Source organism: Cibotium barometz, chromosome 8 (assembly GCF_041138505.1).
Source record: "Cibotium barometz isolate CiBa-2024 chromosome 8, ASM4113850v1, whole genome shotgun sequence".
NCBI classification, from domain to species: domain Eukaryota; kingdom Viridiplantae; phylum Streptophyta; class Polypodiopsida; order Cyatheales; family Cibotiaceae; genus Cibotium; species Cibotium barometz.
In genome coordinates this window covers 6,707,952-6,725,358 of record NC_141053.1, presented here as the reverse complement: position 1 = coordinate 6,725,358, position 17,407 = coordinate 6,707,952, and the positions used below count along the sequence as shown (strand labels likewise).

The window sequence follows — 17,407 nt, the reverse complement described above, 5'->3', positions numbered from 1 at the left end:
ATTTTAAGGATAACATTATAACACTAGATTTTATTCAGGTGAGTATGCCAAGAGGCTAATAATTCAACAATTATAAACACTCAAAGAGAAATTATAATTTTTGAATTCAAATACTAACATTTATCATAAGGCAAACAAACAATTTAAATTTGAGACAAGACCATCTCAACCTCTACAAGAAGATTTGAAGAATAACATGATTATTAAGAAATATTTCACTAACACGTTATTCACTTTTTATTTTACGAGTCTTGTAGACTTTAGTATACATTCTCTAGATCCTTTTCATAACATAGAGATTGATTTATGACATTCCAAGTAAGAATTTACATTAAACATTGTTAATTAGTTTTAACATAAATAAAATATGTGTCAAAATTAAAGTTTTAAGGGAAACTGACCACTCCATCTTAAACTAGCCACATTGTTAATTAGAATTAAGATAAAGAAACTTTGTGTCAAAATTCAAGTTTTAGGGAGAACTTGCTAATCTATCTCAAACTTCTATTTTGAGAAGAAGCGATATATGGATTTAATATGGTGGTATGATTGGATTGTTTAATATGTGTCGTTTGCTACCTTTACGAGCATAGTTGGAGTAAACCATACACAACCTTTATCACCTGATTATGTTATTGATCCTTGTACCTTGATGCAATCAAGTAGACACCCAAATGGGACAGCATGGCGAGGTATGGAACAAACATTTTTGTGCTCCAAAATAAGGGTGTTACATTTTTTTGTAGAATTAAGAGACGTTTTCTTTGCAGGTGGATGTCAACGTGGATATGACTTTTGGGATAGCCTGTTGAAGCGTCACGTAAAAAAAGGGGGTAAGTGATAGTAGAGCTTTATGTAGGATGTGGAGATTGTGCTATGGTAGCACAAAAATTAAGCAAGAACATTATTTGTATTGATCCCAAAGAGGACGTTGTGGAGAGTGCCTTGATGAAGATTTCATTGTAGTGTAGTAAACATATTTGTTTGTGAATATTCAAGTGACTCGGTTTAGCAATTGTTTATGATTATGTCATGATCTTATTTTTCATATAGAGATTTCATTGTAGTGCAACAAATATATTTGTTTGTGAGTATTCAAGCAACTAGGTTTAGCAATTATTTATGATTATGTCATGATCTTATTTTTCATATGAAAAAAGAGAGAAAGAGGGCGAGAGCAATGTATGTTGGGGTTTTGCAATAAGATATTACTGAAAATTGTAGCAACGATGTTTATGCGCAACATGTCGTACAAAGCAATAAAGAATTGACATTTTCTGTATTGTGTGGATGAATAAGGTAGTGTTAAGTTTGTAGACTTGAGGATCTATACGCAAAACATGAGTTAAGTGTAATGTGTTGAGAAATGAGAAGGAAATAGAGAGAGAGAGAGAGGGAGGATAGAGAGAGTGAGCAAAGAGAAGGATAGAAAGAGTGAGTGAGTGAGAGAGAGGGAGTGAGAGCAAAGAGAAGGGTAGAGAGAGAGAGAGAGGATAGAGAGAGTGAGTAAAGAGAATGATATAGAGAGTGAGATAGGGAGGACAAAGAGAGTTAGCAAAGAGAGAGAAGGATAGAGAGAGAGAGAGAGAGAGAGAGAGAGAGAGAGAGAGAGAGAGAGAGAGAGAGGAGGATAAGAGGTAAGAGAAGGATACAGAGAGAGAGAGGGGGAGGATAGAGAGAGGGATGGTAGATATAGGAAGGGACAATGGTAATAGATAGAGAGAGAAAGGAAGGAGCAAGGTTGGTGGTGGAGGGGACTGGGCAATGGTGGGCTGAGATGGTGGTGGGAATAGTTACAGAGAGATTGTTCAAGTAGAGAGAGAGGATAGCCAAGGAAAGCTCCCTCGGTGACCATCTCCCTTTCGATATACACAAAGCGAGAGACTTTGAAATGTATCTTAGTGTTGGATTTCATCGCCATTTCCATTGCAATCGTAGCTCAACCTAATCAAGGCCTTCTTTGCAAAGTAAGGGTTTGAATTAGAGTTTTTCCTAAAAATTTAGAGTTTATTCCGAGTCTCTTTCTATAAATTTAGGCTAATGGATTTACATATATGATGACACTTTTTTGACAACTAGTAATTAATGCCACAAAGGTCAAGAGGACTTCACAATTCGGGCTCCATGGATGAACAAATGAGGCACGTATGTGCCAAGTGCCACCATGTTCTATTTCTCAGCACTCTAGCAGTATTTGGCCTCCTGCGCTAATCTGCATTGAGAGGCATGAAGGGAGCTACCTCTCTTGCTATCACCATTACAATGCACGATGAAATAAAAGTACCTCTGACTCATGCTGCACCAAAGGATCAAGAGATTTTTGTCAAGGTGAATGAAAGCCTCAATTTCAAGGGGAGACTTGTGTCACCTTCCATACCTTGTGTATAGTCTTTTCCTTCCCCACTCACACACATATGTATAGAGACAACTTGCTATAGTCAAAACAATTGACCATATCATTTTCATACCTTATGTATAGTCTTTTCCTTCCCCACTCAAACACATATGCACATAAAAAACATTGCTATAGTCAAAACAATTGACTTCATCAATGATTGATATTGAGTAACATGTGATTTTGCAAGGCTTATGTGAAAGGCTTCTTCTATATTTAATGATTAAAGCATACATCTGATTCCTCATAGTTGTTCAAACTTCTAACCATTGTATTTCTAATAGCTCTGAAAAAAAGTTCGAAATTTCTTGTTGTATTTTTATGTTGTAACATAAATTTTCCATGTTTCTTCATAGCAAGACTAAGAATGAATTATTGATATGTTAGTGTCAGGTCAATATGGATCGATAAAGCCACCAACATCTACTTTTGGTATTAATTGATTAAAGCTATCGAAAAAAGGTAGATGTTAAGATGTTAACATTATAAGGTTGAAATATGTTAATTTTTTAAAAATAGAAAAGACCTTTCTTTATGGGGAACAATGTTGGGACATCGAGGCTATGATACTTCCTCCCTAGCATCAATATGATGGCTTCCCTGGCGTGGATATGATGGTGGCAAAGCATGTGTAGGACATGGTGCTCATTCTCTTTCGATTGTTGTAGCTTCTGCTCAACCTTGTGCTCCCCGACTTCCAATTCCACGTGATATGTTGAGATTTTTCTCATCCCTATCCTTATGCTCAGTTCTTTTTGTTTTATGCTATGGTTATGGTTGAATCGTTTTCCCTACTTTCTTTTATGTTCTACTATGGTTAACTAGGGTTTTAGCCTTATCTCTTGGTGTGTTGTCTTGCTCTAGGCAGCATTAGGACATTTTGGAGGTCATTCGTAGGGCCTTTTAGTAGAGAGAGAAAAAGGAGCGCATCCAATCTCAGGAAGAAGGCAATGTTACGTTGAAAAATAAGTTATTTCTTTTTTCTAAATCCAAAAACTCTTCTTTTTCACCTCAAAATGTACTCTACTTACACTTGATAGTCACTTTTCACACTTGAATGCATTAAACACACCTACACTTTTGTAGGGAGGGAAACTTCTATTCGAATCCATGTATTAAATACACATCTTTGCAAAGGAGGGAAAATTCCCTCCCTCTCAAATTTCCATTTGGGCTTAAACATCTCACGCTCTTTTCATTTCCTTCACCTTCTACTGCACTCTTTTTCTGAAGCTTCAGCCTTTTTTAATCCATTTCTTCTTGAAAAGATAGGTAGCAAATCTCGTTTTATATCATCCCGATTTCGCCCCACTAATGCCATCATAGATGATTCAATTCCTAGGGCAAGGAGACCAAGATCATCAGTGTTTGCTATACTTGTATCCAACTCTCTCAATGCACAAAATCAGTGGACTGAAGTGTTAATCACCAAGGGCACATGGGTCCTTATGTAGTCAAGGAAGAGAAGAAAGACAAGCGACAAGAATACATTTAGGGTGTCATGGAAAGGAAGAGTGAAAGACTTCAAGATAGAGACTAGAAGGACAACCATCAAGGAAGTCCTAGTGCATCATATATATATATGCATAATGAGCTTGTGGCTTGAGAATCCAGATGACATAAAATTGCCCTCGCATAGACCAAATTGTAAGTTAATCTATCGCTTGTCAATCTTTCATTTTCTCATAATGGTCTAATGAACTGTGTAAATTGTCCAAGTCTATGGTTGCAGATGTGTACCCCTCATCATATGAGGAGTGGCAGCCAGTTCAGTGCATCATTGGAATTATGAATGTGGTTCACGCACACATTGGTAGGCTACAGTATGAGGGAAGGAGCACCAAAAGCCTTGTAGATACAGATCTTTTTCTATGATCATTTCACGTGTGGCCGCTTGGAAGAGCTACCTTTGCAAGCTGAGTGGAACTACATGGATTGGCCTATCCCAGACCCCTCAGTAATGGAGTCAGCAAAGAGCAAGCTCTTCAAGGATGTGCAATGCTATCTACGAGGGAGCATTCCAACTCATGTAGTAAAAATTATTGTTTACCTACCAATTACTGTGTTCGTGGAACTTTTTAGCTCATTTCAGGTGAAGATAGCGAGAACCATGCTTGTCTGCAAAGATTTGGACACATTGCTCTTAGCAAGACTTCTTAATGAGGGATGGCCGAGTAAAGTTTTTGACGACATCCATTGTAACATTGCACTGGAGACAGTAGTTACGAAGTACATGATTGCAACTCAAACTTTTATCTTATCCTTCTGGTATAGCAGGTCCCGTTACATCAATGGAGAGTTGGTACCAATGGATCAAGAAGTCGCAAGTGCAATGGACGACAAAGTCATAGACATTGAAGTGATTGTTGATGAAGCTTCAACATTGGTGACAATTGTTTCTATACGAGAGAAATGCAATTTACAACAACTAAGGAAGGATATTGTCGAAGAATCCCTGCAAGACACGCCGGCACACTTTAATTTCATTCACAATGGAAGAAAGGTCCTCCTTAGAAGGGAGCGACTAATACAATGTAAAGAATTGGGTGACACAGTCAAGATCATTCCTACTTGACAATACCCACTCCAATGTACTCTTCTCACATAATTAATCAAGTCTATCTTGTTAATGACACTCCTACTTGACATTACAAATTTGAATGTACTCTTTTAACATAATTAATCAAGAGCTTTTTGTTCGTAGACAATGTATACTATTTTCCAAGACACATTACTTGAGTGAGAATAGAACAATTGAAGACATTACATTACAAAAAAGGATTTCTCATTACATAATCTTATACACAGTCTTTTGATTTGTACAATCCATCTAAATATGGAATCAATTGTTCTTCCAAATAAACATCATCTGCATTACCTTTTTTGAAAGGAAGGGGTGATATCCATGTTCTAATGGGATTATACATAGCCTTCTCCAGGGTATCATCAATTAATAATGTATTTGTGGGATTATACAGATGTTGGATATCCACATAGTGCTTCATAAGTAAGGGCACCCCAGGTTTGTTGGGATGAAAAACACCTGGGTCAATGTAACAGTGCCTTTGGTCATATACAAAATACAATTCTGTTTCCTCAATCTTAGATTCTCTCAAAACTAGGGTGACAAGAGGCCTCAAATTATGTGTCATCATTGAGGACCAGATGGCGAATCTAAACTGCTTAGTTACAAAGTTGATAAATTGATACAGTTTGGGCCTTAGCATGACATGCATTTCCCCAACTTTGTAATTCCCTATAGGACTTGGTCCAAAGCTCTTGGACTATCTTTTGAGCAGCAATCCATTAACATCCAAGACGATAAGCCTCCTCAGCGTCTGGAACCATTATTGACATGATTCTAATCAGTTTGAATATGATTGAAACTTATTATCATTGTTAAAGGACATGATTCTAATCAGTTTGAATATGATTGAAACTTATAATCATTGTTAAGGGACAAAAATAGCTAATAGAAACAATTCTTAAAATTGAGTTAATTACATTACATCAGGTAAATTAGGGTTGGGATCTTCATCAAGCTTGGGATCCTCAAGCCTTGGCATCCTCATCAGACTTAGGTTCTTCATTGTTCGCCTCCCTACTAGGTCCCGGCTCGGCCTCTACAGTCTGCTTCACGTCTGTCTTCTCTTCAGGCTTCGGCTCTGCTCTGCCTCTTTAGCTTGCTCTACCTCATCAACCTTGGGATGTTCAATGTTAACCTCCACATTGGACCTTGGCTCTGCCTCTTTTGCCCAGAGGGCTTTGGCTACAGCTTGAAGGAGCACCTTGACGTTTGCAGGATCGGGGAATTCCGATTGGTTTTCCTTAGACATCTATATGTGCTATTCTTTAGTATCAAGCTTGGGATCCTCACTAGCCTTGGCATCCTCATGAGACTTAGGTTCTTCATTGTTTGCCTCCCTACTAGGTCCCAGCTTAGCCTCTGCAGTCTGCTTCACGTTTGTCTTCTCTTCACGTTTGTCTTCTCTTCAGGCTTCGGCTCTGCCTCTTCAGCTTGCTCTACCTCTTCAGCTTGGTCTACCTTATCAACCTTGGGATGTTCAATGTTAACCTCCACATTGGACCTTGGCTCTGCCTCTATTTTCTTAGAGGGCTTTGGCTCGCCTCCTACAGACTGAAGGAGCACCTCGACATCTGTAGGATCGGGGAATTCTCTCCTCAGACATCTATGTGCTATTCTTTAGTATTAATCGTATCATGGTCACTCTGTAGTACCGCTCCACATAGTTCCTATCATAATTCTGTAATGCGATCTGAAAAAACAAAATTCACAATGTCAGACCGCAAATCTAGCTAAATCAATGTCCACCCGATGATTCTTCCACTTACCTTGGACATGAAGGGATTCATGGAGAAGAGACTCTTGAGAATATATTCTGCATGTATCATCGATCTCCATCCACCACAGGAGTGTGAGTCTCCTTGCTTGGGCACTTGAACAGGCTTGACCCCTGATTTGTACAGTTCATAGTCTCCATATAGGAAACTAAGAACATGAAGAAGCCTTTTTATACACCTGCATTATAAATAAGCTTTCACAACATTGCCAACTTCAAGGAGCCATAGATACTAGAGAAAGGTGCTTTGAATGCTTACTTATAGGCCTAACTCAGGAACTGAATAAAGAGTCCACACGATTCTCTTATCCAATTCTATAACGGCAAGGCTCCAATGGTTCCTGCAAAAGCAAAAATATCTAAAACTAAGGCATCCCCTATCTATTATAGATGCATATAACTAACAAGATAGAGGAGTAACATACCCTGATTCGTATGGAAAAATTAATATGGTAACCTCCAGCATGTTCAAATAGGTGAACCACTTATTGAATCTCTTGTGCTGGGAATTACTCCTTCTTCTTAGTAGTGGTGCCAGCTTAGAGTTGAGAATAAACACCTCAGAATGGCTCTCACGTGGAAGCTGGCACTTTATTAAACTGCAAAAACAAGGGTAACTCATTGAGGAAAAAGGAAAGAACTAAAGACGGAAGGACCATATCATCAGAAAATGCAATTCGCATACCTACTTTAAACATACCTACCTTAAACATACGTATAGGATAGTATCTGTGATCTGTGATGTCCTATCCATCAAAGTTCTGACATCCATGGTGTCAAGAGAGAGTTGTCGCTCACCATCTTCCATATTCACGAGGACAAAAATGCCCCTCTGCAAGCTCCTGAATATCTCCAGGTTGACTGACTCCAACTCTTCTGTTTCTTTGATGTATTGTTCTTGGAGATTCTTTGGGTTCGTTTTTACTTGTTGATCCTTGACTTTTCTTGCCTTCTGCTCTTCCTCCCATTTGGCCTCCTGTTCTGCCCTGGCTCTTGTGTTAATATCATGTGTAATCTCTAAAATTTTTATTTTCTCTTGAGGAGCTCTTGCTGGTGGAATAATGAGGATGTTTTTCATCTTTGGGTCTATAAGCTCTGCAGGGTGTAGAAGCTTCTCATACCTCCACCTAAGCCTCTTCAGTGTCTCACTATCCTTGGGCATTATAGTCATCCTATGTGTGTGGGCACACACAACACATAGGTCATTGAAGTACTCTATGATAAAGTCTTCAATAGCCTCCTGTAGAGACAGACCAAGGCTGTCCTCTTCCACCTTACGGATAGGCTCCAGTTCTCACATATAGACCTACACACCCTCTGGAAAGGGAGCTTGGGAACACATAACTCTACACAATTCTGCGCCTTCCTGATCTCCCTCCGAATGTAGAAGTTCTGTGAAAATCTCCTTGTTCTGGCCTGCTTCAGAATATGGATAGGTTTTCCTTTCCTCCTTGGCTTGTTCTAAGAGGTAGCCTTTACGGCCAATCCAGGCCCCTGACCATGTCTCCTTGCAGTGGCCTTTATTCTTCCCACATGAGACACCAATTAGCCTAGTAGAAAGAGACATAACACAATCTCTCTCTCTCTCTCTCTCTCTCTCTCTCTCTCTCTCTCTCTCTCTCTCTCTCTCTCTCTCTCTCTCTCTCTCTCTCTCTCTCTCTGCCTCTGTGTGTGTGCGTGCGTACGTGCATGTGTGTGTGTGTGTGTGTGTGTGTGTGTGTGTGTGTGTTTCTATATGTCCTGCACATGTTAGACCGCACCAGCGAGGCCTCTATGATAATTAGTGCGGTTTGGCGCGATATCAAACTTGCGTTAGACATGCAAGCGCCATATCGCGCCAAACCGCAAAAATACCTCTCTCTCTCTCTCTCTCTCTCTCTCTCTCTCTCTCTCTCTCTCTCTCTCTCTCTCTCTCTCTCTCTCTCTCTCTATTTCCCTATGTGTGTGCGCGCGCGCGTGTGTGTGTATGTGTGTATTTATGGATGTCATGTAAGTGTATATGTGTGTGTGTGATTTGGCGCGATAGAGCTCTTCAGTTTAGCTTCAAAGCATCTTATCGCGCCAAATCGTAAAAACCACACACACACACTCTCTCTCTCTCTCTCTCTCTCTCTCTCTCTCTCTCTCTCTCTCTCAGAGTGTAGCATTACTGGATGTGTATGTCTGCGTTGTATGTGTTTCTCCTTGTGTGTGTGTGTGTGTGTGTGTCATTGTGTGTGTGCATGTGTATGTGTGCATGAGTGTGTGTGTGTGTCTTTGTGTGTTCCTGCATGAGTGTGTGTGTGCGCGCGTGCATGAGTGTGTGCAAGAGAAACACATACCAAAGCTGTCGGCGGTGGCTCGATGGATCGCTGTCGTGGGGGTCGATGGATCGTTGTCTCGATGGATCTCTCTCTCTCTCTCTCTCTCTCTCTCTCTCTCTCTCTCTCTCTCTCTCTCTCTCTCTCTCAGACGCACCGTTACAAATAGAATAAAAAAAGAGTCGTTTTTAATATTCACAAACCCCACGTGTCAATTGTTAACATCACACGTGTCCGTATTTACTACACACGTGGGCTCGTATAAAGTTATTTAGTCCTCATGCCACTATTAATGGTTCTCGTAAGAGAGAGAGAGAGAGAGAGAGAGAGAGAGAGAGAGAGAGAGAGAGAGAGAGAGAGAGAGAGAGAGAGAGCATCCATTGTTTTCAGGAACCCACAGACAGAGAGAGAATCCAGTGTGACAGACATAGAGAGAATCCAACATCAAGGCCCATGTAACCAGAAAGTAATGGCAACATGTAAGTTTGCTTGCTCCTCTCTCTCTCTCTCTCTCTCTCTCACACACACACACACACTCAGATACGCAGGCACACAGACATGCATGCATAGACAGACACAATTTTACACACACACACACATGCAAGAATAGACAACACAATCTATTTCTCTCTCTCTCTCTCTCTCTCTCTCTCTCTCACACACACACACACACACACACACACACACACACACACACATAGAGAGAACCATATACAACACAAACACACACACATACAGTACACTCACAAAGAGAGAGAGAGAGAGAGAGAGAGAGAGAGAGAGAGAGAGAGAGAGAGAGAGAGAGAGAGAGAGAGAAGTTTGTGTAGTTTGGCGCGATATGGCTCTTGTAAGGGTGATGGAGGTGCTTTATCACACCAAATTGCACACAGATACACACACATACATATACACTTATATCACATCCACAAATACACACACGCACACACACACACACACACACAGAGAACCATATACAACACAGACACACACATACAGTACACCCACAACGAGAGAGAGAGAGAGAGAGAGAGAGAGAGAGAGAGAGAGAGAGAGAGAGAAGTTTGTACAATTTGGCGGCGTGATTTGGCTCTTGTAAGGGTATTAGAGGTGCTTTATCGCGCCAAATTGCACACACATACACACACACATATATACACTTATATCACATCCACACACACACACACACACACACACACACACACACACACACACACACCGACACACATAGAGAACCATATACAACACAGACACACACATACAGTACACCCACAAAGAGCTAGAGAGAGAGAGAGAGAGAGAGAGAGAGAGAGAAGTTTGTGCAGTTTGGCGCGCGATATGGCTCTTATAAGGGTAATGGAGTTGCTTTATCGCGCCAAATTGCACAAATATAAGAAGGGGTTTCTCTCCTTTTCTAATTCATGCCAGTGTCTTACTTATCAGAACAAAGAAACCTTAAGCGGGGAGTCACTGCGCTGGATCCTAAGTTTAGTGCTGCACGTAGGAGAGCGACATGCGGGTGAAGTCTACAAAGCTGTTGATGAGCACAAAGAAAAGATCTATTGACTTCACTTGACGACCCTGCAGAGGTTATGGCAAGGATAGATGAGCCACAGCTTGTGAGAGGATAGACAGAAGATCAAGGGTTTCCAACTACTGTGGAGCCGGGAGAATCAAGTTACCCCCTTTACTTTGTAAAGAATCATAGTGATGAGGAACCCCATTCAGAAGATTGGGATATGGACGCAGATGAATAGGAGAAAGCAGGTGTTCTTAGTATGGTGTCCCTTTCTAAGCGACCTGCTCGCCAGAGTCCCTCTGTTAAGAGGGATTGCGATTTCTCAACGGAGGCTAAGGAAGAGATGCCAAAAAGGAAGAAGCAGAAGAAGAAGGAGCAACGTCTTAGCACTAACATGAAGGAAAAGAAGGAGGAAATTTTTGAGAGCAATGATCTTGCTCTAATTGATGAGAAACTTTTCGATTTTGTCTGTAACGTGGGAGCTGCAGCATGCAAGAGTACCTGTCGAAACACAGGACGGTTTCAAAAAATTAGTATCCAAAGGAAGGCTGCTACTAAACAATCAGGCTTATATGCACTTACTGGATTGTGCACTAAGCAAGAAGGCAAACAATTTTCTATACAAGAAGTACCAGGAACTCCCATCTTCCTACAAGCCTTCTTGGTGTACCTTGCACTTAAGTTCTGCACGCTGTTGTATGAGCCATTTGGATTCCTCTACTACTTGCAGTGCCTCTATAAAGAGCTTCCTAAAAGGGGTGAAGAACTACTGTATGAAGGTACTATTCAAGATGAAATTCCCGAAGAAGCTAAGTTACCTTCTTAGGAGGTAGAACTTGAGGAAGAGATTGAGTTAGTACAGGAGGAAGAGGAGGTGAAGTCTATGGATATTGTTGCTCTTAAGACGTCAACAATATAGAGACCTCTAGATGTAGATCTCTTCAAAGTGGACCAATGTGGTCTAGTATTGCCAGTGCTATGCCAGAATTCGTTGTCGATAACAAACGTTATGTACTATTGTCTGACATTCAGAATATTTTCAGTCTTAGGGAAGATTTTGCTTTATGTGCTATTGGCCAATTTTCAAGAAGAGGGTAGTGGTTTTGTCTCGGAAGATGATAGTGATGACTTAGCATTGGAGGCTAGAAACATACCATGTAGTGTGTAATGTTGGTGTCAGTCCAAGCAACTCTCTGAATGCTTTTTTGAATGCTTGTAAGTTGTCTTGAAAGCTCTTTTTATCTTGCTGGGAGTAGTTGACTTTCTCACACATTTGGAACAGAGTATCAATTGAATGCCAAACATCTGCTTTGACATTCCTTGAAGCACCTTCATGGTCTTTCACTGCATGATGAAGCTTTTTCCACTGTTGGTATTCGATTCGACTTGTGTAATATCCTAGTAAGCCTGTGGCGCCATCACCTGCAAAATGTAAGAGAGTTGTGGGATTTAAAAAGGGAGGATGTGAAGCAGTACGGGGGTCAATAGGATAGATGGAGCCATCACACCAAAGGTCTATGTGTTGCTTTCTCAACAACCTCATATGATCTTTAACATGTGATGAGAGCAATAGTTGTCCACTTCTGCGTTTTTGAATGGGCGCATACGCGCACTATCTAGATCAATGTGCAGATGGTACTTTCTCTTAATGCTTTCATGAGATTAGACTCTTCAATAGAATGAGTGTGTACACGGTTGTTCTCCATTAGAGTGTTCTAGGAATGAGTAAGTATACTATATGATGCAGAGTGAAAGAATATGACTGGCTATGGTGAGAGAAGGCTTGTATTTATCTTTTGAAATTGGAGATGAAGGTTCTAATGTCCCCCAAACCGTCTTCCCTGCAATAATATCCTCACATGAACTAACTTTATTCTTGCAGTTTTGAATGTATCATTTCAAAGAAGGTTCCAACGAACTTTAAGACGGCCGCCTGGGAGAAAATTTACCTCTCTGGCTTAGAGACTACACTTTTATGACTTTTACATTCTCTTTATTTTAATATTTCAAGATTTTTTCTAGAGAGAGAAAATAAGAATCGACCATTTTCTTACAAGGCTCTACGAATGACCTCCAAAATGTCCTACTGTATGTGCTATAAAAATAAATCTCTTTGATTTTTTGTGATGCCTCGTATTTGTGTGTTATGTGTGTCTATCTTAGATGGCTCCCTCCTCAGTGATGTAACAAATGCACGTTTACTATTGACCCCTTCAACCTGTGGTATCAATGTGTGTGGGCAATTTGTCTTATTGGGTTTAGCTGCTTTGAGAACTCCAGTCTGTGATCCTTCTACTTCTCCTCCTAGACATTCTGTTCTATTAGGTTTGTGGGTGGCTCGAACTCCTTTGTATGATCCGTGTCCTTCTCCTATTGTCCAAGCTCCTATTCGTACCCCTCTGTTAGATGCCTTACATTCTAGTGCTGTCCGTGTAGATGGACATGGCAAAGCTGTCAAGGACACAAACTTTGCCGTGTGGTAAACCTGAACTTACATTGCTCCTCGCGTCAACATGCACATCTAGAGTCTTCTTTGTGTGTGTATTGTTATCCCTCGTGAAGGAAACTAGAACTCGAAAAGAGAAGAAAGTTGCATCTGATCCCAACATGAATAACAAACCTATGTCAAAAAGTAAGGTACTGGAGCTGTCTGCCACCATTGTTGGCATTGGCAATGGTGATATGGACCTTGTGTATTGGGAACCATTGGAACAATTTATTCAAGCTGAATGTTTAAGTTTTTTTGTTTACACCGCAATCTTGTATTTTCAAGTTTTATTAATACTTGTTGAAATTAACTTTGTAAATTGTTATTTATTATTATGGTCTTTTAACTTACCTTTAATTAAAGTAAGGTTTCAATTACTTTGCAATAACGTTAGTTAAACTAAGGTCTTAATTAATACCTATGTTAGTGGGCATGAATTAATTAATGACAAAAAAGCTAATAGATACCCATGACAAAAAGTAATGAAGGTTAATGAGGTTAAACATTAAAGCCTTATTTCTTTAATATGTGATTTCATTTAGTCGGCTAGCCACTTCTTGGCTCAATAAATACATTAACATAAATCGCAAATCTATGCATCTCCCTCTTTATATGTGGAAGAGAAACCATGCCCAAGCATTCTAGTTTTGAATTTTTGAAAGTTTCTGGTAGCTTAAATCTCTTAAAATTCCAAAATTCTTGAAGGTGTTTTTCAAATTTAAGAGTTGAAAACACACTAGTTTATTAGAAGTATTTACATGTTGTGTGTGAACTTGGTGTCCCACCATACGACCTTGAAGTTGCCGTCTACCAGCAGGCCAATGATTCTACATCTACTCTCTTATTAGGTGGTTCGCTTTTCCTTATCTTATATTTGGTATCATCATACACCCTCCCTGTCTGTTTGGTACTAAGATCTCTCAAGTTATATCTCAGGTAAGCCTCGACCTTACATGTTTTAAATCAGTCTTAAATCAACCTTTTACTGGATTACTTCAAGCTTAAGCGTATTTTGTATGGGATTAGTTCAATTTTAAGCTTATTTTGTATGGGATTAGATCGAGTTTAAGCATGCTATAAGTTTCAATCCACGGTGGTGGGTTTTTTTTCTCAAATTATTATCCCCTGGTCCTAGGTTCAAGCTATACTCTGGATGGATTTGACGCCTTGAAGGCAGCAATTCTGTTTTCTCGTTACGTACATCAAGTTTAGAGGTTATGTTTGCATAGTTTAGATCAAGTTTAAGCACATGTCCAACGGGATTAGGTCAAGTTTAGATTGTCTTGATTTCTTCTCACGGTTCAAACTTATATTCTTTGGATGGTTTAAGGTCAATTTTAGGTCGAGTTGGTGATAAGTGTAGCTTAAGTATGGAGCTTATTTTGGGTCTGTGCAGGTCTCAACATGGCCCTTGGTCAAGCAGGAACCCTAGCATGTGCAACTGCTGTTACTGGGATCCTCTCATTTATTCTAGGGATCATAGCAGAAAACAAAAAGGTTCAAAGCTTCAAAACAAAAAAACATTTAGGACTTCAGTGGACTGTTTTCTCTCTCAGATTGTGTCTAAAAAGTCTCCCTTCTTCCCTCCCTTGACCCTTCTTTTTTTTCTTTTGGTGGATTTTAACAGCCTGCCAATGGCACTGCAACCCAACAAGGGGATTTGACGGTCTGCGTGTACCCATCTGATCCATATGTGGCATTAGGCGCCTTGTCAGTGATCCTGCTGGCAGTTGCCTCTGTGCTGGGCATTGTGTCCATCTTCTTTCCATACAGCAAGAAGGCTGTCCCCTTGGCTGCCCTTGCAAGGAGCAAAATGCTAGTGGTGTTCAGCATCATCTCCAGGTAATTTTCTTCTTGCTCTCGGGCTCCTTAGAGGTATTATGAAAACATAGCCTTTCATAGGCTTGAGTTGCATGCTTGGTATGTTCCATCATGGGCTTAGTGTGTATTGTGGGTCTGTATTGGGTTCTTAACAAGGCCTAAACTGCCTTTTTGATGCAGCATCCTCTTTCTTGTGGCCGAAGGGCTCATGATGTGGGCAATCATCACGGAGAATATGCACCGGATCCATCATGTTCACACCATTCCACATTGCCCCACTGCAAAAACCGGCCTCATGGGTGGCGCAGCTTTTCTAGCTTTGGACACCACACTCTTCTGGTTGGTGTGCCAGATGTTAACCATGAATGTAAGAGAAGATCATATGGAGCTTTATGAGGACGATGGAAAGGGTTCTTATGGCCAAGTGCTTGCTGCTGACTATGGTGCAGCTGCTACCCATCCTGCTACCAAAGCTTGAAGATGCTCAAGTGCACGCAAGCCAGGAGATTGTTCACTACCATGTATAGTAGGTACGTGAAATACTTTAATAAATTATAAATTGTAGGCCTGATGTCACTCTGGTAATCTGCTTACCAAGTTAAGTGAAGTATCAAAATGATGGACTATTGGGTTGTTCAAAACAGTAGACACTTTGTGGAAAAGCTTATGTTAAGCTATATGCATATTGCCTTTAGTGAAAGGAAGCAGTAACTTAAACTTTATGTCCTAACTGTTCTGCATAAAATAGACATGAATTCTCACCATCGAAAATTGGTTATTGTGCAGAGTTGTGGTTCACAATTTTATAATAGATTTACTTGGATGCAAAATCATCATAAACTAACATGCAAGAGAAAAAAAAGTAGTAAATTATATACATGGTATGCATACAAGACTGATATGCATTGCCAACAGCTCAGCTTCGCCAACAATTGATCGCCCTAGGAGAGTTCAAAGCTTTCTTGCATTGACACAATTTTTTTTGCACATACCATCCTTCAAGTGCCACAGAACCCCGAGGAAAAAGTGAACTAAAACACTAATCCAAGAATCCATATAATTCTTTGTTTCAAGTTCAAACATGGGTAACAGGATATGCCCACCACAAAATGTACTCTTCAATCAACTCCCCTCTAGAAGGTTGATAGAGAGAGTAAATCGTACATCTTTTGCCTAGCATGATGAGGATCCTAGGCTGGCATGATTTAGTTCCATTTACATGTTCGCTTGGAGCCATTGCTAGGTGGAGTTGTTGCATACCTTTTACAACAAATTCCCAAAAGAGAACATGGGAGGCTTTCTTGAGCTATAAAAGCATATGGACATTCCCGCTTGATAGATTATGTCCTCGTGTACCCTATGCAGCACACCACATCAGTCCTTGCTGCATGCCCAACATCTTGAGAGCAGTACGCTAGAATCTAATTGGCCTTTCCTTGAGCATCCTCAGAGGAAGTCCCTCACCATAAAGATAGCTATCATTGAAGCATGCCATTTTTGTTTATCAAGCACCCTTCGTTAAGAATTACTCCAACATTCTAGATAAGGTTTAACGTAAACAAGAGACCCATGATGGCACTTGAGGTATGCCTATTGATGTGCCTAGGCGAATGCTTCAAAACAGTATTAGAAAGAATCGCCAATTTATAGAAAGAATACATGTGGATAGTTGTGTCCTTATTCTAGAGACCATTTGCTAGTCTACAATGTCTTATTTGAAGCTAAATTTCTGCACTCTAACAACACCTATGCTTGAGCTTCTTGTTCTCCCTGTGAACTCGCAACTCTGTTTCGCTTTCATGCTATGTTTGTCATTTGCCCAACTTAAGTTCAGGCTCCCAAATGTCTTTACCAAGTCACAACGACTCGATCACTTATTAAACCTGATCAACTCATTGTTTAAATACTTGGTACTTGTATGGTAAGGATGTGGTTTCAAGAAGATGCTGCACAAGGGAGATGAGGAAGAGGGTATGTCATAGCTGGAAAGATGGTGCACATAACTTTGTTGCAAAGCAAACAAATAGTCAGCGTAAAAAAATCACAAATCTTTAGTTAAAGACTTTATTAAAAGATGAATGATGAAACCCATATTGCTGGGAAGGTGCATTGTATAATCACTGAGTACAAAAAAGGAGAAATTAGCCTGACTGACTGACTGAATGCTAGACTTTAACAACACGAACAAAATGAGACTTGAACTGATAAAACAACGGCAACATCTACAAATGGCTATGTTACAAGCGTGGCCACGGAGGTCGTCTATGAGTAAGGCATGTGCTAGTAGTGTTTCTTTGGGAAGTTGTTTCATTAAGGGGGACTAATTGTGTTTCTTGGGTGCTGTAACCTATACTGAAGATGAGAACATATAAGATTATTGCATTGCACCCAATCCGGTTGTCTTAATTGTATTTGCTTATATTCACTACAATGTTTTTACCAAAGTTGGTCCTGGGGAGTGCGAACAGAGACGTCTGTGGACTGGGCGTGGGCTGAACTCCAGGCTTAAAAGGATGCAGAACTCGC

General features: G+C 40.2%; 1 protein-coding gene across 3 annotated transcripts; it reads left to right on the top strand.

The window, feature by feature from the left end:
* The first annotated feature begins 13,843 nt into the window (after positions 1-13,843).
* LOC147635858 (uncharacterized) lies at positions 13,844-15,645 on the top strand. Of its 3 annotated transcripts, XM_086801209.1 has the most exons (5): positions 13,961-13,996; positions 14,196-14,274; positions 14,457-14,557; positions 14,688-14,902; positions 15,062-15,645. In XM_086801209.1, exons 3-5 carry the CDS (start codon positions 14,465-14,467, stop codon positions 15,357-15,359), a joined length of 606 nt encoding a protein of 201 aa, XP_086657335.1. In that variant the 5' UTR covers positions 13,961-13,996; positions 14,196-14,274; positions 14,457-14,464; the 3' UTR covers positions 15,360-15,645. The 3 variants fall into 3 exon arrangements, with proteins under 3 accessions (XP_086657334.1, XP_086657335.1, XP_086657336.1); XM_086801208.1 differs by lacking the exon at positions 14,196-14,274 and having other exon boundaries at positions 13,844-13,996; XM_086801210.1 differs by lacking the exon at positions 14,196-14,274 and having other exon boundaries at positions 13,961-13,984.
* Positions 15,646-17,407: the final 1,762 nt, after the last annotated feature.

What these genes read in the sequence shown, in the direction of transcription:
- LOC147635858 (XM_086801208.1), top strand. Translation starts at nt 14,465, where the DNA reads ATGGCCCTTGGTCAAGCAGGAACCCTAGCATGTGCAACTGCTGTTACT. An exon ending in TCATAGCAGAAAACAAAAAG is followed by an intron (nt 14,558 to 14,687) that starts GTTCAAAGCTTC and finishes GGATTTTAACAG; the next exon opens with CCTGCCAATGGCACTGCAAC. An exon ending in GTGTTCAGCATCATCTCCAG is followed by an intron (nt 14,903 to 15,061) that starts GTAATTTTCTTC and finishes TTTTTGATGCAG; the next exon opens with CATCCTCTTTCTTGTGGCCG.